General features: G+C 39.0%; 1 protein-coding gene across 1 annotated transcript in view; it reads right to left on the reverse strand.

Annotated features, from left to right (window-relative positions):
- LOC107672368 (synergin gamma-like) overlaps positions 1 to 21,847 on the reverse strand; it is a 49,839-nt gene that overhangs the window by 12,979 nt on the left and 15,013 nt on the right. Inside the window, exons 9-19 of the mRNA XM_016465527.1 lie at positions 20,580 to 20,654; positions 20,274 to 20,493; positions 19,276 to 19,382; positions 17,910 to 17,984; positions 17,627 to 17,823; positions 15,039 to 15,275; positions 14,821 to 14,957; positions 13,280 to 13,395; positions 12,939 to 13,001; positions 11,006 to 11,742; positions 2,878 to 3,457 (exon numbers count right to left, since the gene is read on the reverse strand). Coding sequence (XP_016321013.1) covers positions 2,878 to 3,457; positions 11,006 to 11,742; positions 12,939 to 13,001; positions 13,280 to 13,395; positions 14,821 to 14,957; positions 15,039 to 15,275; positions 17,627 to 17,823; positions 17,910 to 17,984; positions 19,276 to 19,382; positions 20,274 to 20,493; positions 20,580 to 20,654 — 2,544 coding nt within the window. The remainder of the gene's footprint in view (positions 1 to 2,877; positions 3,458 to 11,005; positions 11,743 to 12,938; positions 13,002 to 13,279; positions 13,396 to 14,820; positions 14,958 to 15,038; positions 15,276 to 17,626; positions 17,824 to 17,909; positions 17,985 to 19,275; positions 19,383 to 20,273; positions 20,494 to 20,579; positions 20,655 to 21,847) is intronic.

Genomic DNA, 21,847 nt, shown 5'->3' on the forward strand with positions numbered 1-21,847 from the left:
ATGTAAAACCTTGCCTTGTTTCCAGTTTTGTGTGTTTTTATTCTTCTGCATGCTGGTTGCACCATGCGACTTTGATGTGGCAGGCATATTATTTAAATATTAAGCATCTTAAAATATATATTTTCTCAGAAATAATATTTTCAAACTAAAGCTTTTATTTTCATGAAATTCTTTTTTTTTTCCCTTCACTATGATAGGTTGTACCACCCTGACATGTCTTACCAAAAATAAGTACGAATTTTAATGAAACTAAAAACATGGTCTTCACAGAAGAGGTTTATTCAAGCTACTGGATGTATGAACTGTATTTTAAATACATCTGCACATATAAAGAAACTGAAAGCCAAAAATGTTTCCATCACAATCCAAAAACATATGATGTGAGAAAGGGGATGACACATCTTACCCACTACTCTCTCTAAATTTAATGCACGAGTTTAATTGTTGATCCTGCTGTATAATTAAAACTTTCCGAAGCACTCAAACTGTCGTCGCTAATCCACGTGGGGCCACAACATTTGCAACAAATGATAATTATGTGCAAAAGAGCAGCATAGTAATACAGGCATGCATTATTCATCAGGCATCACACAGTCAAACTGGCACAAATACACACCATGCACACATAAGCAATGAGACAGACAGCGGCACGACAGACTCATGAGACGCAGCGACAGGTAATTACACCCCCGCTGGGAAGCACATCAGTCTCTGCATGGTTCCAGGCGCTAATCCATTCCTGCACAAACCCCACTCCTCAGATTAACCGTCTGATAGGAGGCTGGCAGAGGAGTAAACCCTCTTTTGTTTGAACAAATGAAATTTAGTGGATGTGGGTGGGGATCAATAAGAGGCAAATAAGCTTTTATGTTATTGGGTAAGTGCTAATGCATTATGGGGGAGCGAGGATGAAAAAGCAAAGGGGAGCGTGAGGAGGGATTTGGGTGGCAGTGTTTATCTACTGACGTTGCCCTGTGCTTCAGACGCCACTCTGCCATCTGTTGACTTTCAGAGAGAATGCAGTTGTGGACATGCATTGGATCCAATACGCTCATTCACTAACAATCGTGGGGATTATTGCGTATTTGAGTACTGATCACCAAAAATCTTACGTGCATAAGTACATGAATTTGTCCTTAAACTCATATTAATGCTAATGGATTTGGAGTGCTGTAAAAGAACGATTATAAATGAGTAAATTATCAGCATATACGCCCTAGTAATTTCCATAAAACAAGATCTTCGCACAACCTTTCGTCAATCTCAGCAAATATAATGGCATTCTGTACTTACGTTTATCTGCATTAGTATACAGAGAAACTTTGCAGCTTGAGCTATAACAAAACTTTTTCCTCTGTATGTGATGAAATATAATTAAAGGGGTCATATAACGTTGCTTAAAAAGAACATTATTTTGTGTATTTGGTGTAATGAAATGTGTTTATGCGGTTTAAAGGAACACTCCACTATTTTTGAAAATAGGCTCATTTTCCAACTCCCATAGAGTTAAACAGTTGAGTTTTACCATTTTCGAATCCATTCAGCCGATCTCTGGGTCTGGCGGTAGCACTTTTAGCTTAGCTCAGCATAGATCATTGAATCGGATTAGACCGTTAGCATCTCGCTCAAAAATGACCAAAGAGTTTCTATATTTTTCCTATTTAAAACTTGACTCTTCTGTAGTTACATCGTGTACTAAGACCGACGGAAAATGAAAAGTTGCGATTTGCGATTTTGATATGGCTAGGAACTATACTCTCATGCCACCTGCTGCACCCATGGTATGGCAGCAAAGTTCATTGTTTATTACACCTGAATGAGAATATAGTTCCTAGCCATATCGGCCTACAAAATCGCAATTTTTCATTTTTTGTCGGTCTTAGTACACAATGTAACTACAGAATAGTCAAGTTTTAAACAGGAAAAATATAGAAACTCTCTGGTCATTTTTGAGCGAGATGCTAACGGTCTAATCAGATTCAATGATCTATGCTAAGCTAAGCTAAAAGTGCTACCGCCAGACCCGGAGATCGGCTGAATGGATTCGAAAACGGTAAAACTCAACTGTTTAACTCTAGGGGAGTTGGAAAATGAGCCTATTTTCAAAAATAGTGGAGTGTTCCTTTAAGGCTCAAAAAACATTATTTTCCACATAATGTACATTATTGTTTCTCCTCTATGCCCCGCCTTTCTGAAACGCTTCGATTTTTACAAAGCTCATCGGTCTGAAAAGCGAGGTGTGCTCGGAGACCCACTGTCTGTTTATATTTGAGCATTACTGGTAAATCATGATGTGTTCATGAAAACGTTTGCATGCAGATTTCACACGTAAATTTGTGCGCACACACTTAGTGAAAGTGTAGTCACTGTCTGTTAATATTTGAGCATAAAATATTGCAATGCTAGTTATTGGGAGTTTTTGGTGAATCATGGTTTGTTTGTGAAAATGTTCGTACCCCCGATTTCGCAAACAAATTTGTGCGCATGCACACTTGGTGAATGAGACCCAGAGTCTGTTAATATATGAGCATAAAACGTTGCGACTGAAGTTAGTGTAGACATTGGTGAATCATGATTTGTTCGTGAAAACATTTGCAGTGAATAAGACCCATTGTTAATATTTGAGCATACATTATTCATGGTGAATCATGATTTCAATCATTGAAAACATTTGTGCATACGCACGCTTAGTGAATGAGACCCAGTGTCTGTTAATATCTGAGCAAGAAATATTGTACTGGGAGTTATTGGCAAATCATTATCTGTGAAAATGTTTGTGTGCTGATTTCACACACAGATTTGTGCACATTCACACTTAGTGAATGAAACCCATTGTCTGTTAATATCCAAGCATTAAAATACTGCAACGACACTTACCCTGCACAGACAAGTCAAAGGTGGCGAGTTCGTTCTTGATCATCTCTTCACTGGATTTCACTTTGGCCTGCGTGCTGGCTTTCAAGAAGTCTGACTTGCCAAATTTGGGCTTGTCACCTTGGAAGGCTCCAAACTCATCCATCAATTCACCCTGGTTGCCCTCCGTTTCTATGGTTCCAGGAGGGGAGTCGGATTTCTCCGAAACCGTGCTGGCAAAGTCTCCAAAGTCATCATCGTCGTCTAGACCGGCCTGCTTAATGGAGCCAAAGTCAGCGAAGGCTTCAAACCGGCTTTCGGTGGTGGAGCCACCATCTTCGATTGGGAAGGTGGTCACCTTGGCAACTGTGGTGTGGGTGATGTTCTCCGAGCTCCCGAAAGACGTCTCTTTCCTCTGGACGACAGCTGAAGATGGCAGTCCTCCCTGGAGTTTCTTACCTTGACCAGATGAGAGATCTTCCTTGTCGGACCAGTCGTAGCTGCCAAGACTGCTGACGGCAGATGTGCCAAAGGGGTCAAATTTTAAATCATCAGACTCTGTAATGACAACATTGGAAATCCATTCAAAAAAATCATGTAGGTGCTGTAACAACTGTACTACTTTTGTTATAGTGCAATTTTACAATTTAGCCCATTTTTGTTGTAGTACAGGATATTCTGGGCTCAATAAAAGTTAAGTTCTACTGAGAGCATCTGTTGTTAAAGTAGCATTTCAAGTAAAAATGTTTTAAAAGTCTATGAGGCAAGGCATTCCAGAGGGTTTATATTAATTCTGCATAAAAAGGCATATTTAAGTTGTCAAGTTGACTGGATTGTCCATTCAGTGGAGGGACTACAGTTCTAGGCTGATAAACGTCTAGTTGTTACAGTTTAATTCTTTCTAAAGCAGTGGTTCTCAACCAGGAGGCAGGGGCCCACTAGGAAGTCTCAAGATGAAACTGTATTTAAATTAATATTATTATTAATATATTAAAATAATCAAACTTAAAAAATCTAATCAAATAAAAAACACAAAATTAAGAGGTAAATATAATTTTTCTTGTATGATAGTATAATTAAAACAATAAATCATACAATATAAAATTAAAAAAAAAATGAGTTGAAGAGCAGTCCTTAAAACTTCTGAAATCCCAAAATAAATCATGGTTAATTATATATCCCAGTTTCTGTTAATAACAATAATATATATATTGTATAATATAATATATTTATTATATTATATATATAATAAATATTTAACAAAAAAAAAAAACAGCTCTGACATAATTACAATGGAAATAGGCTATAGTGCGAGCCTTTGAATATTGTGTTGAACAACAGGCATTTGAGTCTAAAAGGTTGAGAACCGCTGATCTAAAACCCCTTTTTGGTATCCTTGCACGTATCATGTGAAACTTACCATGTTTACAAGCTTTACATGGTCAGCAGCCGGAAAACTGGATTAAAACCGCATTGAGAATTACTGACTTTGTATAACTAGTTTCATGCTAAAGTTTTTGTGGCTATATTTCTGAAATGACTTTTAACAATTTAACATTTATGCTAGCACAAAGTTTTGCCCATATACTTCAATTGTAAGCGCGATAGATAGATAGATAGATAGATAGATAGATAGATAGATCGATCGATTATACTTTTAGTTTGTTACCGTTTAGCCTTATTGGTTTACTCACTTATGCATTAGGTTAAAAAAATCAATACACTAATCAGCAAATACATGTTTGTGTACATTTACAAATGGGTTAAAACCCATAAACATGACCGAGGTCATTTTTTCTATTAGTCTATTACTGATGGTACAGATCAGGAGGACTCAATGTCACTATGCGTCTAAAGTGCTCCTTGTTCATGATGAATTATTCCTGATATCTTCATACGATGAAGCCCTGGTTCATTAACTAGACACTTCTGGCACAAAGCCACTCTAATGATCCCCGAGTCCTTATCTTCGAGCGGAAGTCATTCGGAGTCTGGGCGAAAACACTCAGTGTCTTATTGACTAGACTGGATGAGTGACATCTGCGTGTGTGTGGACTGATGAATGCTTTTCAGATTTGTTACTAGAAGTAGAACCTCGTTTTGAAGGTCAAATTGACTATGTCATTCTGCAGCTTTCATTTCTCTAAAATGAATCACTGCTTGACTGAAAATCACAACTGGGCTGTGACTCACCAAGAGATACAATTTTCTGCCTTTCAGTGTAGTAGAGTGTTGACGTGTAATCATTCACACTCTCATACAATCAACCACATCGACAGACTGATAAAAGAACTGCAACGGTGCATTGTGCTGTGCTCTTTGAAGCTACTGCATGAACTTACTTCAAATACAGATACAGATATTATTTATAAATGAGGAACTGGCCTCATTTAGAGGCCATAATGTTTATAATTAAAAATAAGTATGATTAATTCACATATGCATTGAAACACCTTACTTCCCTCACAGTTAAGCGGGGCACGACTGTTCACACAATCTATCAACTTGTGAAATTGACAAGGAACCAGTGCAGTGTGATAATTCTGATGACTAAATCTGCTTTGGGTGGCAAGATTGAAGGATGGAGAGAGAAATCAAGACGGCACGCATGTCTGCTGTACCATTTTTCATATTTATTACGACAACATTGGCAGAGAAAGAAAGAGAGAGAGAGGTCACAAAATTCCATGAAAGATCGTTACAATAGTCTTGCCAAATGAACAATTAAAAAGTGTTTTTTTTTTTTTTTTGCATTTTAAGAATACAAGGGCATGCAAAGTCAGAAAAAGCAGAAGTGAGAAGAAAACAAAAACAGGACAGAAAATCCCAAATCCAGACGCAGAACCCAGCATTGAGAAGGCACATTCACAGATTAAGATTAGATTAGTTCTCATTGGTCAAAGACACACTGTAGTCGGACTATAAAAGGAAAAAGCAACCAGAAATAAGGAAAAGTGATACAGAACATTTAAGCAAAGATCAAGGTGATGCTAATATTGGTTTTATGCAGCTTATTAAAACCCTTTGAGAACCTGGAGAGACTTGTTCTGAGATTTTGTATAATACATTTGCCAGCCGACCAACAGCTCATCAAAACTTCAAACTAGGGCTGCACAATTAATCCAAAAAATTATTATGAATCAACATCAATTAAAGTGTTAATTTGGGTCTACTATCACTGAACATTGTGACCAATCACAGACGGCATTAAATTAGTCACAATATACACCGCAAACAAATGCTGCAACAAAGTTAAATCGCAGTTAATCAATCAAGTATTACATTTATTAAATCAATTTTAAAAATGGAATAATTTTAATTTTATTAATTTAAAATAAATTGAAGTAAACAGTTCTTATATGACATGCAGTTTCCCCACACAAAATTATTCTTATTAAATTCTATCAATCAAAATTGATAACCGCAATCTCAACATTAAGGAAAATGATCGACAGTTATTTTTGTTATAATAGTGCAGCCTAGTTCAATCCAATTCTGCTAAATCAACCAGGGTTTGCATTATTCTATTAGGTGCTCAAAGGGTTAAAAGAAAACAGAGAAATCTATCCTAGAGCATTTATTGGCTTGAGTGACGGGTAAAGAATGACAAAAAGAGATCGTACCCTTTTTCTCTCGCCATCCTGTACATCTTGGTTGGAGCTATTTTTGACCCACAAGTCAAAAAGGTAACAATTTCATATCATGGCAAGCAGTATGCTCTTCATAAATACAAATAATACGCTTTCTGGCATAAATGCTTCAACACAATCAACAGTACTAATCAAGTCTATCTATATTCAAAATAAATAAGAGTTTATTTTCCTGTAATAAAAATACACTATTAAATTTGCATGTATACATTTCCATTCTTGATAAAAACAACCTATTTTGTAAATATGCCAGAAACATGGACTAATCCTACTAATTGTTTACTGCATGTAAATACTTGTCAATTTCACAAATTGAAGGCTGGCACATACTGGAGCACAGAAAAGCAAAGTTAGAAAGAGTTCCACCGTCAGTGTGGTCTACAAGAGAAGATGAACCACGACAAACCTGAAACAAAGTCACCTTCTCGTGTAAGGACCACAAGAAGCGGCTCTGGCCTGGAAAAAAGATACTCTAGGGTGGTTAGCTACACATCCAGGGGCGTAGTGCAAGTGTTAGGAAACCCAACACTCTCAACCTGCTACAATATTTATGCTTAGGCTCTAGAGGTGTCCAGTAACTGAACTAGAGGGATTTGTATAAGATGTAACTAGAACAGTGTTTGACAAGGTTTAGGTAATGTTAGTATTCACTGAAGCTACTATGGAAAGAAGACAAAACCTCAATCGGAGCGGATACCATGTTTAGCATGACGTAAATGAAAATGAGACCGTGAGGGACGGAATTACAGTTCATTCATGTTGTATTCTTATATCTGGTTGCTGAACTTTCAGAGAATGAGAGTGAAAACTGGAGAGGACTAATGTGTCTTAAAACATGGGTTGTAAAATTTTGAAGGGATGCACCAATATTACAATTCTGGTTGATATGATGATTGACGTGCTGACACAAAAGTGTCAAAAATGATAAATAGTCAATACTAAAATTTTATATTTTTTATAAATAAATTGAAAATAAAATAATAGAATCAGTTGTTTTATATTCCATAAGTTAATTTATGCATGGCAAAATGACAAAAGGTACAGAATCATAATTCATTTCTATTTCTAAGATTATACAGTGTTACTAAATTAGTATTTTTCAAAACTGACATTAAAAGGTATAATTCCTCCAAAAATTACAAATCTGTCATTTACTCACGCTCAAGTTGTTCCAAACCTAAATGAGTTTCGTTCTTCTGTTAAGCACGAAAGAAGATATTTTGAAGAATGTTGGTAACCAAACAGTTGACCGTCAAATATTTGGTTACAAATGTTTAAAGTTTTCATTTTTGGGTGAACTGTTCCTTTAAGTGAACAGTATATAACAACAAATGTAATTTAAATTAGACAATTAAATATCCAATGATTCCTGACTCTAAGTAAACAAAAATATTTAAAAAATAAATAAAAATGATAATACGATAACTGACATACCGTCATCTCTATTAGAGAACACAACATATTGATCAAACTACTTCCATCCCTCACAACCTTGTTTCATTCACATCACAACTAAATATGGCATCTACTCTTGCTGCATTCACGTCATGTTAGAATTAGCATCTATATTACCATCTTTAACTATTAAATCTGCAGCCATTTCAGTGGTTTTCACATGATGGTACAACAGCCTAGATTGAAAAGTCAATGCTTTACACATTTTTCGCTAGTAAGAACAATTTCATTAAATTTCCAACTTAAGATAAGTTTGACAAATGCATTAAGTTGGAAATTTAATCAAATGGTTTTTACTAGTCAAAATGTGTAATTACTAGTGGGAAACTTGTGGCAATACGTGATGGTAGCAACAGGTCTGGTTGTTGGCTCTGGTAAGACCACACAAGTCTATAGGAACTCTTCCTACTGTGCTTCCTCAATGCCAACCAGTCTACGCACACGAGGGCTGATACGATGGCTGACGCTGACTGGATGAAATACTGTGACTGTGTTCTCACCCTGATACATGATGAAGATGAATGATAAAGTGAACAAGCACACACACACTTGCGGGATGCTTTTCATGCAGAACAGATAACATGAGAAGCAGAGAATGAGTGTAAATTAAGGGTGACTGACATTACAAACAAGCCCATCAAGAGCTCCTGGGGGTCACAGAGTCCTCTAAGGAGATTTCACTAACTTGGCGCCCCAATGTGCTCTCAGATTTCTTGGCGTGGACTGGTATCTGATGCTTGTAGTATGCAGCTCAAGCACAGGGCAGCCGGTTCATGCGTGTGTGATATGACTTGGGTTAAATTAGGTAGTGCTTTGTATTTTTTGCTCATGTATGCACTGAGGCACGGCATTGAGGATTCCCCATGCACATGCAACACGGATAACCATCACATGAACGGATGAACGGTTACATGCAAAACAAGTGTGACCAGAACGATATTAACTACAACACCTGTTGGCTATATCAAGAGAGGCCGTTTTATGACTTGATATGAAGGTGGAATTGTAGATCAAATAAAGGACAGAAATGTCAAGATCATTTATCATGCTTAGACAAAACTAGTCGCCTGCACTGGAAAAACAGCCAAGACTTCAGCGTCATTAGCATATTAATCTGGCTGTTTATATATCCCATCTGTAATTCTGATAAGCGCAAAATGGCTCAGAGTAAAAAAACTGAACGAATGTAAAGTCAGATGTGTCGTGTTGGCAGAATTTAAATGAACAATGCCATCTTGAGCAAAAACATTTTAGCTTTCTCATAATCATCTAATCACACATCCAAATGTGATCATTATAAAGTTTGGCTTTGCACCAAAAAAGCATTTTTGGTACATCGGAGTCAAATCAGTTTGTCTGTTGTCTGAAATAATTAATTCAGATTTTTTTACAAAACTGATTAAAAAAAAACATGAAATCTCATTAAAATCACATTTTCAGAAATTAAATTCAGTCTAAATGGTTGGATGGGATTTAAAATGGATAGTTCATCTAAAAATGAATTTTCTGTCATTGATTACTCACCCTCATGTCGTTCATCTTCAGAACACAAATTAAAGGGGTCATATGATGCGATTTCAAGTTTTCCTTTCTCTTTGGAGTGTTACAAGCTCTTGGTGCATAAAGATCTGTAAAGTTGCAAAGACTAAAGTCTCAAATCCAAAGAGATATTCTTTATAAAAGTTAAGAGTCAACCATGCCTACCTAAAACGGCTCGTTCTAACACGCCCCCACATGTCTACGTCACTATGTGGAAATATTAGCATAATGCCACCCAAATGTGCACGCAAAGAAAGAAGGCGTGGTTTCAGGAACAGCAGTAGTGTTGATGCAGCCATGTCAGGGAGACGTTGTGTGTTTCAGTGCGAAAGCAAAAGCACTTTATTTGGCCTTCCGGAAGTAGATGCAATTAGGAATCATTGATTAAGATTTATTTACAACAGAACAGCACAACCCAGATGTTCGAATTTGTGCAACGCATTTTATGGACGACAGTTTTTTTAACCTAGAAAGAGTACAAGACTGGCTGTGCACAAAGGCTATTTCTAAAAAAAAAAAAAAAAAGGGTCAATTCCGACTTTGCTTTGACAATCTGGCGCTTCTGAATCAGCGACTGCAAGTATGTTTTGTTATTAGTTTAAGTATTTGCTATTGATTGTTCAAATACGGAATTTTGGGCAGCGCAGAGTAACGTGTCGTGTGTGTGTGTGTGTGTGTGGGGAACAGGGTCACATCACAGGAGAGTGAACAGCCTGTCAGAAATCATAGCACGTCAGCTGTCTTAACCGCGGCTTGTGTACTGCGTCATCACTGTGTCTGTCACGCGACTCTGTTGCCCTTTTGGGCTTGAACTGATGGTAAAACTAACGACATTATTAACGGTCTTGATATTTACTTTGAAAGCTGAAACTCGCGATTATGGTAAGGGGTGTTACATTTTCGACGCGTGCTTGTGGTGTTTGGCCAATCACAATGCACTGGGTCAGCTGGCCAATCAGAGCAGACTGCGCTTGTCAAAGGAGGGGGCTTTGTTGAAAACGACGTGTTTAAGAGAGGCGGGGCATAGAGGACCTATAATAATGTACAGTGAAAAATAATGTGTTTTTTGAACATTAAAGCATGTCAACATATTCCGTTACACCAAATACACCAAATAATGATCTTTAAAATAGCATCATATGACCCCTTTAAGATATTTTTGATGAAATCCGAGAGCTTTCTGAACCTGCATAGACAGCAACACAACTCACACGTTCAAGGCCCAAAAAGGTAATAAGGACATTGTTAAAATCGTTCATGTGACATCAGTGGTTCAACCTTAATTTTATGAAGCTACGAGAATACTTTTTGTGTGCAAAGAAAACAAAAATAACGACTATTCAACTTTATTCGACTATGTGTTGTGGTACTCTCGTGAACGCGTGTTAAATGATTGACACAGAAGAGAAGAAATTGTTGAAGTCATTATTTTTGTTTTCTTTGCACACAAAGTATTCCCGTATAGGGCTGCACGATAAATCGAAATGGAATCGAGATCGCGATTCGACAGAAGCTGCAATTGTCATGCGGGACGCACCCAGTGCCGTACAGAATTTGGAGGACTGGAAATCTGCAAAGTCGTCATTGTCGCTCTTGAGCGACGAGAAGGAGCCCCCGCCGCTTTCTTTGTTATCGTCGTAGGCCAGGCCACGTTCTAGGGACAGCTGCTTGAAGACGTCATACTTATCAGTGCTGATTTGCTGCCTCTGCTGGGACGTCTCCACCTGGGCCTCTCCACCACCGTCTCCAGAGCTGGTCTCGTTTCTCTGATCTCTCGAGCACCCGAACGCCATGAAGTCAGCAAAGTCGTCCTGAACTGCCGTCCCAGTTCCTCTCCCTACTGTAGCGGTGGTGGGAGCTACTTCGGAGGACGCTGAGGAGCCAAAAAGAGCAAAATCGCCAAAGTCATCACCCCCTACGCTGGGAGGTTTTGCAACTGAGGGCAATACCAGGGATGGGGGCGCTGAAGGGAACAGGTTGAGTTTGGAGTCAACAGTGGTTGTGGGAGCAGGAGGAGCCATTGTTGTGAAGAGGTCCAGGTCTGCCATGTTGAGAGGATTTCTAGGTTGAGCCAGAGAGGCTGGTTGTGAATGGGACAGAGATTGAGAAGAAGAGAAAGGAGGAGGAAAAGTTGGCTGGAACTTGTCCTGGTCTGGTGGGTCTAGTGGAGAGACTGTGTCGGCTGTTTTAAAGTCTGTGAAGCCATCGTCGGCAGTGACAGACTTGAAATCAGCAAATCCCTCCCCTGCGGAAAAAGGAAAAGAAAACAATTGAAGGGCATGGCGAACTGCATTTCACACCAAAACAACAAAGGACAGAGAGCTGGCACGGCACAATGCAGTTTGCCTACAAGTTGCCCAGAGCTCCATTTCATGGGCCTAAAAAGAGAAAAACGGATTAGCAATGCTTAACGCAAGCTGCGTTTGACTGCTGAATTGAAATAAAAAGGTGGTACAATGGAACTGAAGACTTTTAGTGTGAAGATATAAATCACAGAATATAGCAAATTTAACCAGCATATTTCAGTCTCAGCACACAATCACACACTCTGGTTTAGCCACAATCAGTACATATTAATTTCACTTGTAGTGAAGTGACCAGTGGTAGACCAATTAATCGGACAAAATTGTTGATATGATTTTCCTTTATCATGTATGTAAATTTATCAGTGCAGTGTAGGACTGCTTAAAATCACTGACATATTTGACTGATGCATGAAAAATGCATGATTGAAAAAATAAAATGAGGGATGTGCTTGATGTTAAAAAACTAAGTGCAATGAGCCATGAAATACACACAAATCCATCCATCTTGGAAAGTGTTCACGTAAACACAGTCAGTTATAATCAAGTCTTAAGTAAACTAAACAGGGTTTTTTTTGGTCACATGGCCAACCTTTTTGACTTAATTATAAATCAAATACAATACACTATGAAATAAATATTCAATTGATTATTAAACATAGCATGACAAATGTAAATGTAATTGTACATTTCCAATTCCATTTTGCATTGACTAAATTGTATTGTATCAAATACCAGCAATATATCAACCATTAACCACTGTGCCCTCTCAATATAGGCCAATAAAAAACCCATTTTGATCGACCACTAGAAGTGAATGACACGCAGATGACAAACTTTTTTCTATTTCAGCAGCAGCCTATATAAGGAATCAAAAGTAGAGAGAACAGAACTACAGGAGTTCTGGAGAATAGATCACTGCAACCATTGACTTACTGGCTCTCTCAGAGCTGTCCCCACTGGATTCTGCTCTAGTGAGACAGGGACACGCACACATGCCTACATCAGTGTATGAAGCCCTACAATAAACTTAACACACTATAGCCTGGTGCAATTGTATTAAATTTAATCTTGTAAAAAGCAGATCTAGGTTGTATACTTGATTTGTTCATGCGGTGTCAGACATGCATCTGCTTACCAACTGGTTTTCTGTCTGAAGGCTGCTCAAGCTCTCGGAAAACACTGTATTTGTCCCCTGAATCTGGAACAAAACAGTAAACAATGCCTGTGTGTAGAAGCAGTAGTGCTTTTTAACTAGACCATAATAATGATAGAAGGAGCTGCAGGAATGTGATAAATAGCAGGATAAATTTATGCAAAACACATCTGCGGGCCACACAGTCTTATCGCAAATGCATTTAGACAAGAGAATCAGTCTTAAAAGTTAACCCGATATGACAGCAGTCTTCTGAGAGATCTGTCTTCCTCAACGGGCTAATGAGGTGCATGGAGCCAAATGGGTATGTGTGTGTGTTTTACCTGAGACAGGAGGTGTGGGCTCTGCAGGCTGCTCCACTGACAACTGTTTAAACACTGCGTATTTATCAGAGGAGGAGGATGAAGACCCTGACACTGGAGTTAGCATGGCAGGAACACTGCATGAAGCAGACAAAACATACAGCAGTCAGCCCAAACAGATCAAAGTGCTTTACAAGCTACGAAGAGTTTACAAAGAGAGTTTACAAGCCGAAACGTTATATTTAGTTTTGAGATACTTATTTTTGTTCTTTGATGCTTCTAAAAGTAGACTAAACACACAAAGCCTGAGGCACAATACTAATTTGCATACCATCCCTGCTATAAAGTTTGCAAGATTAGTATTTAGTGCGTCCCATTTTAAAACAAAATGAAAATAGAAATCCAAAGTTGGACAAATATATTGCATCCCATTGATTTTCAGAATTCAGTTGTATAAGGTTGGTAAGAAATGGGAAATGAGTAAAGTGATTTTTAAAGTAAAAAATTGCTCATGTTTACACATGAATACAAACAGTTTGTGAGAAACAGTGTCTGTAATATCAATAACTATTTTCTATTTGAATATATTTTAAAAGGTTATTCATTCCTGTGATCAAAGTTGAATTTTTAGCATCATTACTCCTGTTTTCAGTGTCACATGATCCTTTAGAAATAATTCTAATATGCTGATTTGCTGCTCAAGAAGCATTTCTTATGTGTGCTGCTCTAAATAGAAATCTTTTGTAATGTTAGAAATGTTCTCACTGTCACTTTGGATCAATTTATTGCATCTATGCTGAATAAAAGCATCAGTTTCTTTCAAAGAAAACAATCTTACTGGCCACATTGGCAAAATACATACTTTCAGTGTGTGGTTCAAATATGCAACTTGAAATTCAGAATTTGAAAGTTTTTTTCTAAACAAAAGTTTCTTTCTTCCCCTTCTCGCCGTCTTGGATCACTTCCCTCATAACAGCGATATTCCCAGCACAGGAGAAAACCTCACCCTCACTTCCTGTATTATTCTCAACACTTCTCATTTTCACTGATTTAATTAGCGAGCAATCTGACACATTCAAGCACCAAAATATTCTTCTAAAACAAAGGATCCTTTGTGCTCAGTGAAGCTGATCGACCGGTAAAGGCCGTGGCACTTAGCGAATATACTTTCCAACCTCTCACTCCCTGCTTTCCATAATTGCCTTTCGCCGTTTTTCCGTGGGAGCATAAAATCATGCAGATGTGAATAGAAATAAAATGGAATGAGCTTATCAGCTGTCCATTGAAATGGGCTCATTAGAAAAGATGGCGGGGGTTTAATTGTTGCGCTGGGCAGGTTATTACAAGCCATTATAAAGCGGAGAGCGATTCCATGCTCCAGATGAGCAAACCGAGTCTAGAGGAATTAACGAAGCATAAAAACAATATCAGAAACTACTAATGAGAGATGACAGGATGCTGCTTTACGATGCATTTCTCCAAGCAGTTTGCATTACATAAAAAATATGCTTTTGCAGGCGTGCAATATGCCATGACACATAGACGAAAAGCTGTACTCGTACCCGCTTTGGGATGATGATGTCATGCTGGGAAACACTCCTCCTGTTTCTCCTTGGAAATCTGTGAATGAGTCATCTCCAGTGCCGGCTTTAGGGGCTTCCTGGAAGTCCTGGAAATCGTCATCATCAGCCTTGGTAGCCTAACGTAAGCCAACAAAACAATAAATCAGTTGAGCGATAACAGTGCAGTTATTATCCATAATAAAGTGTCTGATGTTTACCTGAACAGGAGGGAAGTTGGTGACAAAGCTGGCCGGTGGTTGTGCGGGCGGGTTTGGGGTCATGCTCATGACAGGCGCAGCGACCGGCATGGCCATGGACACGGGTGGCTGGGTCATGATGGGCTGCTGGTGCTGAGGCAGGACAGCAGGAATAGCCATAGCCATGGTGGGTAGATTGGGCACAGGCAGAGAGGGGAACTGACTCAGGATGTCCAAACTCATGACTGTAAGACCACTCTAGAGAATACAACCACAATATGCAATCTTAGACAGAGTGGTTTACTAAGGGTAAGTCATTTGAAGGATTAGTTCACCCAAAAATTGAAAATTCTGTCATGGATTACTCACCCTCATGTCGTTCCAAACCCGTAGGCCCTTTGTTCATCTTCAGAACACAAATTAAGATATTTTTGATGAAATCAGAGTTTTAACCTTTTTGAATCTTTTACATTTTGGTTACTTGGACTTTCAATGGAGCGACGGAAACCACTCAGGTTTAATTTAAAATATCTTAATTTGTGTTTTGAAGATTAACCAAAGTCTCGTGGGATTGGAAAGACATAAGGGAGGGGTAAATGATGACAAATTTTCATTTTTGGGTGAACTATTCGTTTAAGTAGATGGATCTAAAAGAAATTTGAACTAAAAGCTATTACTTTATTTAGTTGACAGGGACATTGTACATTAATAAAACATTCCTGTAAATGTACCAGAATTAGCCAAAGGCTATTTTACATCCGTAGTCCCTGGACAAGATGTTACAAGTCACCCTAAAATAAAATGTAATTAAAAATACATACTAAAATTTTTTATAATTACATAGTTCAAATCATACAGTATTCTATTAAAAACAATGGGATCAAATAAAGACAATGCAAACAAGATACAATCAATAATAGGATAGCTAGCAAATATAAAATTCTAGTGTTGACAAATCTGAGTACGAATTAACCAATTCTTCAACTGAACCCTAAATAAAGCATATGTGCCTAGATCTCGTATAGTTGTCAATAGTATTCCATTCTCGTGCAGCTTTGACAGAAAAAGCAGACTGACTAAAATTACTTTGTCTAAGCGGTATGATAGTCTCCTCTTAATGAACCTCTTGTAGAACGATAATCAGTTGTTCTAATACTAACTAACTGACTAAGAGAGGGAGAAGATAAACCATAAATAATTTTATACATCAAGCAGACATTTGCATACTTAATCATGTTTTCCCAACTTAACAAATTATATTTTTTCAGTATTAGACAATAATGATAATGTACCGATTTCTTATCGAAGACTTTAAGTGTACGTTTGTATAAGGACTCTAATGGTTTTAGAGTCACTGAACTCGCCTGAGACCAGGTGGTTAAACAGTAAGTCATGTGAGAAATAAGTTAACCATAGAATACATATACATCTTAGCTGCCTCAAATTACATATAATCTCTAATAAACTTAAAATTATAGAGATTAAACTTAACCTGCTTACAAACCTTTTTAACTTGAGCTTTAAATGTAAGTTTAGAATCAATCAGTATTCCCAGATATTTATATTGAGGCACTACCTGCAGCCTCACCCCTGACACGTAAACATCTGGCTCTTTAATAATACTGTTAGACTTAGAGAAAAACATACATACTGTCTCGGACACATTTAGTTGTAAGCAATTCTCTTTTAGCCATGCTGACACATTAACCATAGAAATCATGAGTTCATTTGCAACTTGTGCTAGACTATTACCATGTATATAAAATTAGATACCAACCCAGATCTTTAACCAGTACACCAGGACTCTTCACCTCAAGTCCTGGATGGCCAGTGGCCAGGTTAAATTGGGATTGATACATAACTCTGCAGGATACTAGCCCTCCAGGACTGGAGTTGTACACCATACCATCCCCTGTTAACCAAATCTTATCTTTAAAGAGAAGCTATAAAAGCGAAGCGTTAAAGCAGAATGATAACGTCGACGATAACAAGTAGCACATATCTTTGAAAGCCGACTGATAAATGCTGATTACTGACAGTCATTAAGATGAGGCACTGCTATAAACATAAGACACTCAATTAAAACTGATATTCTCCCTACACATAACAATGATTTAGTGAGCTATTAAGACAAAACCACTTCAACGCCTCGTGCAGGAACATTGAATTTACGGCACGTCTTTCATCAGGGAAACGAAATAAAAAAGCAGGCCTGTCAAACAATAGACCTTCTTCTCCACCCAGATGTCTATTTCCCCCTCCACCAAGAGGCTGTCTGATCTGTTTGCCTAAAATATTCATTAAAGTCAACTTCCATTTTCAATGCCATTTCTGGCATTCTCCGGAGCTTTTCCTTTCTTGATTGCTCTACAAAACTGAAGCACTGGAAGAGTGGCTCCTCATTGAGCTTTTCAATTTGCATAACAAATGTGCTATTACTGAAAGGGTCCCATGAGTTGCTGGAAGAGCTATACAGTTTCTACTCACAGGACTGTAACTGCCAAGAGCAGCAAGGGAAGATGATAAGATCCCCACACCTCTGGCCTAAAGATGCACTTAACTTCCTATGACTGCAAACCTACATACTCCTTTGAAATTGTGAAATCTACCTGGGCGACTCCAATCAAAGCCAGGACGGTGTACAGCTCTTCCTTGGTCAGCTTGCCAGGTGTGGTGCGGTTGGCCAAGGCCCAGATCTGTCCGAGAGCTTCCCGTGGCAGACCCGATGATATCAGAATTGGGTAGAGTTTGGCTGTGTCAATACCTGTTGGTGTCATGGTGAACTCAAGGACCTTCTTGAACAACTCTGTGAAGAGCAACCATTAGGCATTAGATACCGTGAAATGCAGAACTATGAAATGATGCAAATCTAATGACGTCAAGAGCATATACCTGGGATGAGCGAGTCATTGTATAACCAGGCTGGCACCATGGGTTGCATGTCTTGTTGGGGGTAGACACCTACACCTGGTGGTGATGGACATGGAAACAGTGAGATATTTGTGGACTCTTATGCTAAGAGTGCTTGATCAAGCATATATCCCATGTGCCTACTGCACAGTCAGAGGTCCCCCACACCTGCTGTCAAGCAAAGCCCAGCACGGATGTACTACTGACACCATGCACAGTCACACTAAAGACTCCCACTGCTTCTGCCATCAGCTCAGCTGTCTTGAGCCGAGAGCTGGTGGGTTTGTAGGACAAACAGATTGACAACATACGGAGAAGAAAGTTTTGCTTTGTATTGGCATTGACACTCATCTCATTACATGCATTGCCAATGTGTACATTGAAATCTGTGCTAAAACTGTGAGTCCTGTGGAGAAGTAAATTAGGCAAATGATTAAAATGGGGCTATGGTGATTAAACCTCCAAGTAAGCATCAACAGCAGTGAATCATGCAATTGATCCCCTCCTTTAACAACACCAATGGTCTCAGTAGACGGACTAAACCAGGGGTGTCCAATCTTGACACTGGAGGGCCACCTTCTTACCAAGTTTGCCTCAAGCCTAATTGAACACACTTGAACAGGATAATCGAAGTCTTCAGGATTACCAGAAATGTCTAGGCAAGTGTGTTGGAAACCAAACCCTGAAGAAAGGTGGCCCTCCATGAGAAGGACTGGACACCCCTGGACCTAAAAAACCCAGAACCATCATTTCAGAGACATTGGAAAATGTGCAAGAATGGAAGAATTTATAGAGCATCACATGTTAAGAAATCAAGCCCAGTAAATACATGTTAAATCCCAAACATGCACATATTTTAGATCACGTGCACAATCAGTTAGATGTTCAGGACAGAAAATAAGGGTTTCTGTGACAGTAGGCAGGAGATCTGAATTAGGCATTTCTTTATCAAGTAGAGATTTTCATTAAGTTATCTTCATCTTAGTCTATTTTTCCATTCAACTTTGAACATTTTTCATGCTCAAGAGCACATTGTCTTCAAGGGTAAAACTTCTAGGCCCATGCAATTCCTTCCGTATAATGCCTTGGATCTGCTTTAGCAAAGACAGCTGAAGTAAGAGGACAGATTTGGTTACTTGGATGTTCATTGAGAAGTGTTAGAAATAATCAGGTCAAGATTTAAAGATTTTTCAAACAAGAATAAGATAAGAAATCAGCCCTTCTAAACCAAGCATATCTCATGATTAGCAAATAGAGGCAAGGCAGGAAGTCTCGAGCTGCGAGTTGTGTTAATTTTGAGAAGCTCGAAAAAGAGGCGGGACTGAAATCACAGATGTTTTCTTCTCACCGCTGGTGCTAGTGGGCTGGACGGTCGGGTTGTCTGCTGCAGGGGGCGCCTGAGTTGCAGGTAGAGGCTCAATGAAGGCTGAATTAAGCAATTCTCTTTTAGCCATGCTGACACATTAACCATAGAAATCATGAGTTCATTTGCAACTTGTGCTAGACTATTACCATGTATATAAAATTAGATACCAACCCAGATCTTTAACCAGTACACCAGGACTCTTCACCTCAAGTCCTGGATGGCCAGTGGCCAGGTTAAATTGGGATTGATACATAACTCTGCAGGATACTAGCCCTCCAGGACTGGAGTTGTACACCATACCATCCCCTGTTAACCAAATCTTATCTTTAAAGAGAAGCTATAAAAGCGAAGCGTTAAAGCAGAATGATAACGTCGACGATAACAAGTAGCACATATCTTTGAAAGCCGACTGATAAATGCTGATTACTGACAGTCATTAAGATGAGGCACTGCTATAAACATAAGACACTCAATTAAAACTGATATTCTCCCTACACATAACAATGATTTAGTGAGCTATTAAGACAAAACCACTTCAACGCCTCGTGCAGGAACATTGAATTTACGGCACGTCTTTCATCAGGGAAACGAAATAAAAAAGCAGGCCTGTCAAACAATAGACCTTCTTCTCCACCCAGATGTCTATTTCCCCCTCCACCAAGAGGCTGTCTGATCTGTTTGCCTAAAATATTCATTAAAGTCAACTTCCATTTTCAATGCCATTTCTGGCATTCTCCGGAGCTTTTCCTTTCTTGATTGCTCTACAAAACTGAAGCACTGGAAGAGTGGCTCCTCATTGAGCTTTTCAATTTGCATAACAAATGTGCTATTACTGAAAGGGTCCCATGAGTTGCTGGAAGAGCTATACAGTTTCTACTCACAGGACTGTAACTGCCAAGAGCAGCAAGGGAAGATGATAAGATCCCCACACCTCTGGCCTAAAGATGCACTTAACTTCCTATGACTGCAAACCTACATACTCCTTTGAAATTGTGAAATCTACCTGGGCGACTCCAATCAAAGCCAGGACGGTGTACAGCTCTTCCTTGGTCAGCTTGCCAGGTGTGGTGCGGTTGGCCAAGGCCCAGATCTGTCCGAGAGCTTCCCGTGGCAGACCCGATGATATCAGAATTGGGTAGAGTTTGGCTGTGTCAATACCTGTTGGTGTCATGGTGAACTCAAGGACCTTCTTGAACAACTCTGTGAAGAGCAACCATTAGGCATTAGATACCGTGAAATGCAGAACTATGAAATGATGCAAATCTAATGACGTCAAGAGCATATACCTGGGATGAGCGAGTCATTGTATAACCAGGCTGGCACCATGGGTTGCATGTCTTGTTGGGGGTAGACACCTACACCTGGTGGTGATGGACATGGAAACAGTGAGATATTTGTGGACTCTTATGCTAAGAGTGCTTGATCAAGCATATATCCCATGTGCCTACTGCACAGTCAGAGGTCCCCCACACCTGCTGTCAAGCAAAGCCCAGCACGGATGTACTACTGACACCATGCACAGTCACACTAAAGACTCCCACTGCTTCTGCCATCAGCTCAGCTGTCTTGAGCCGAGAGCTGGTGGGTTTGTAGGACAAACAGATTGACAACATACGGAGAAGAAAGTTTTGCTTTGTATTGGCATTGACACTCATCTCATTACATGCATTGCCAATGTGTACATTGAAATCTGTGCTAAAACTGTGAGTCCTGTGGAGAAGTAAATTAGGCAAATGATTAAAATGGGGCTATGGTGATTAAACCTCCAAGTAAGCATCAACAGCAGTGAATCATGCAATTGATCCCCTCCTTTAACAACACCAATGGTCTCAGTAGACGGACTAAACCAGGGGTGTCCAATCTTGACACTGGAGGGCCACCTTCTTACCAAGTTTGCCTCAAGCCTAATTGAACACACTTGAACAGGATAATCGAAGTCTTCAGGATTACCAGAAATGTCTAGGCAAGTGTGTTGGAAACCAAACCCTGAAGAAAGGTGGCCCTCCATGAGAAGGACTGGACACCCCTGGACCTAAAAAACCCAGAACCATCATTTCAGAGACATTGGAAAATGTGCAAGAATGGAAGAATTTATAGAGCATCACATGTTAAGAAATCAAGCCCAGTAAATACATGTTAAATCCCAAACATGCACATATTTTAGATCACGTGCACAATCAGTTAGATGTTCAGGACAGAAAAAAAGGGTTTCTGTGACAGTAGGCAGGAGATCTGAATTAGGCATTTCTTTATCAAGTAGAGATTTTCATTAAGTTATCTTCATCTTAGTCTATTTTTCCATTCAACTTTGAACATTTTTCATGCTCAAGAGCACATTGTCTTCAAGGGTAAAACTTCTAGGCCCATGCAATTCCTTCCGTATAATGCCTTGGATCTGCTTTAGCAAAGACAGCTGAAGTAAGAGGACAGATTTGGTTACTTGGATGTTCATTGAGAAGTGTTAGAAATAATCAGGTCAAGATTTAAAGATTTTTCAAACAAGAATAAGATAAGAAATCAGCCCTTCTAAACCAAGCATATCTCATGATTAGCA

Source organism: Sinocyclocheilus anshuiensis, unplaced genomic scaffold (assembly GCF_001515605.1).
Source record: "Sinocyclocheilus anshuiensis isolate Anshui unplaced genomic scaffold, SAMN03320099.WGS_v1.1 scaffold144, whole genome shotgun sequence".
NCBI classification, from domain to species: domain Eukaryota; kingdom Metazoa; phylum Chordata; class Actinopteri; order Cypriniformes; family Cyprinidae; genus Sinocyclocheilus; species Sinocyclocheilus anshuiensis.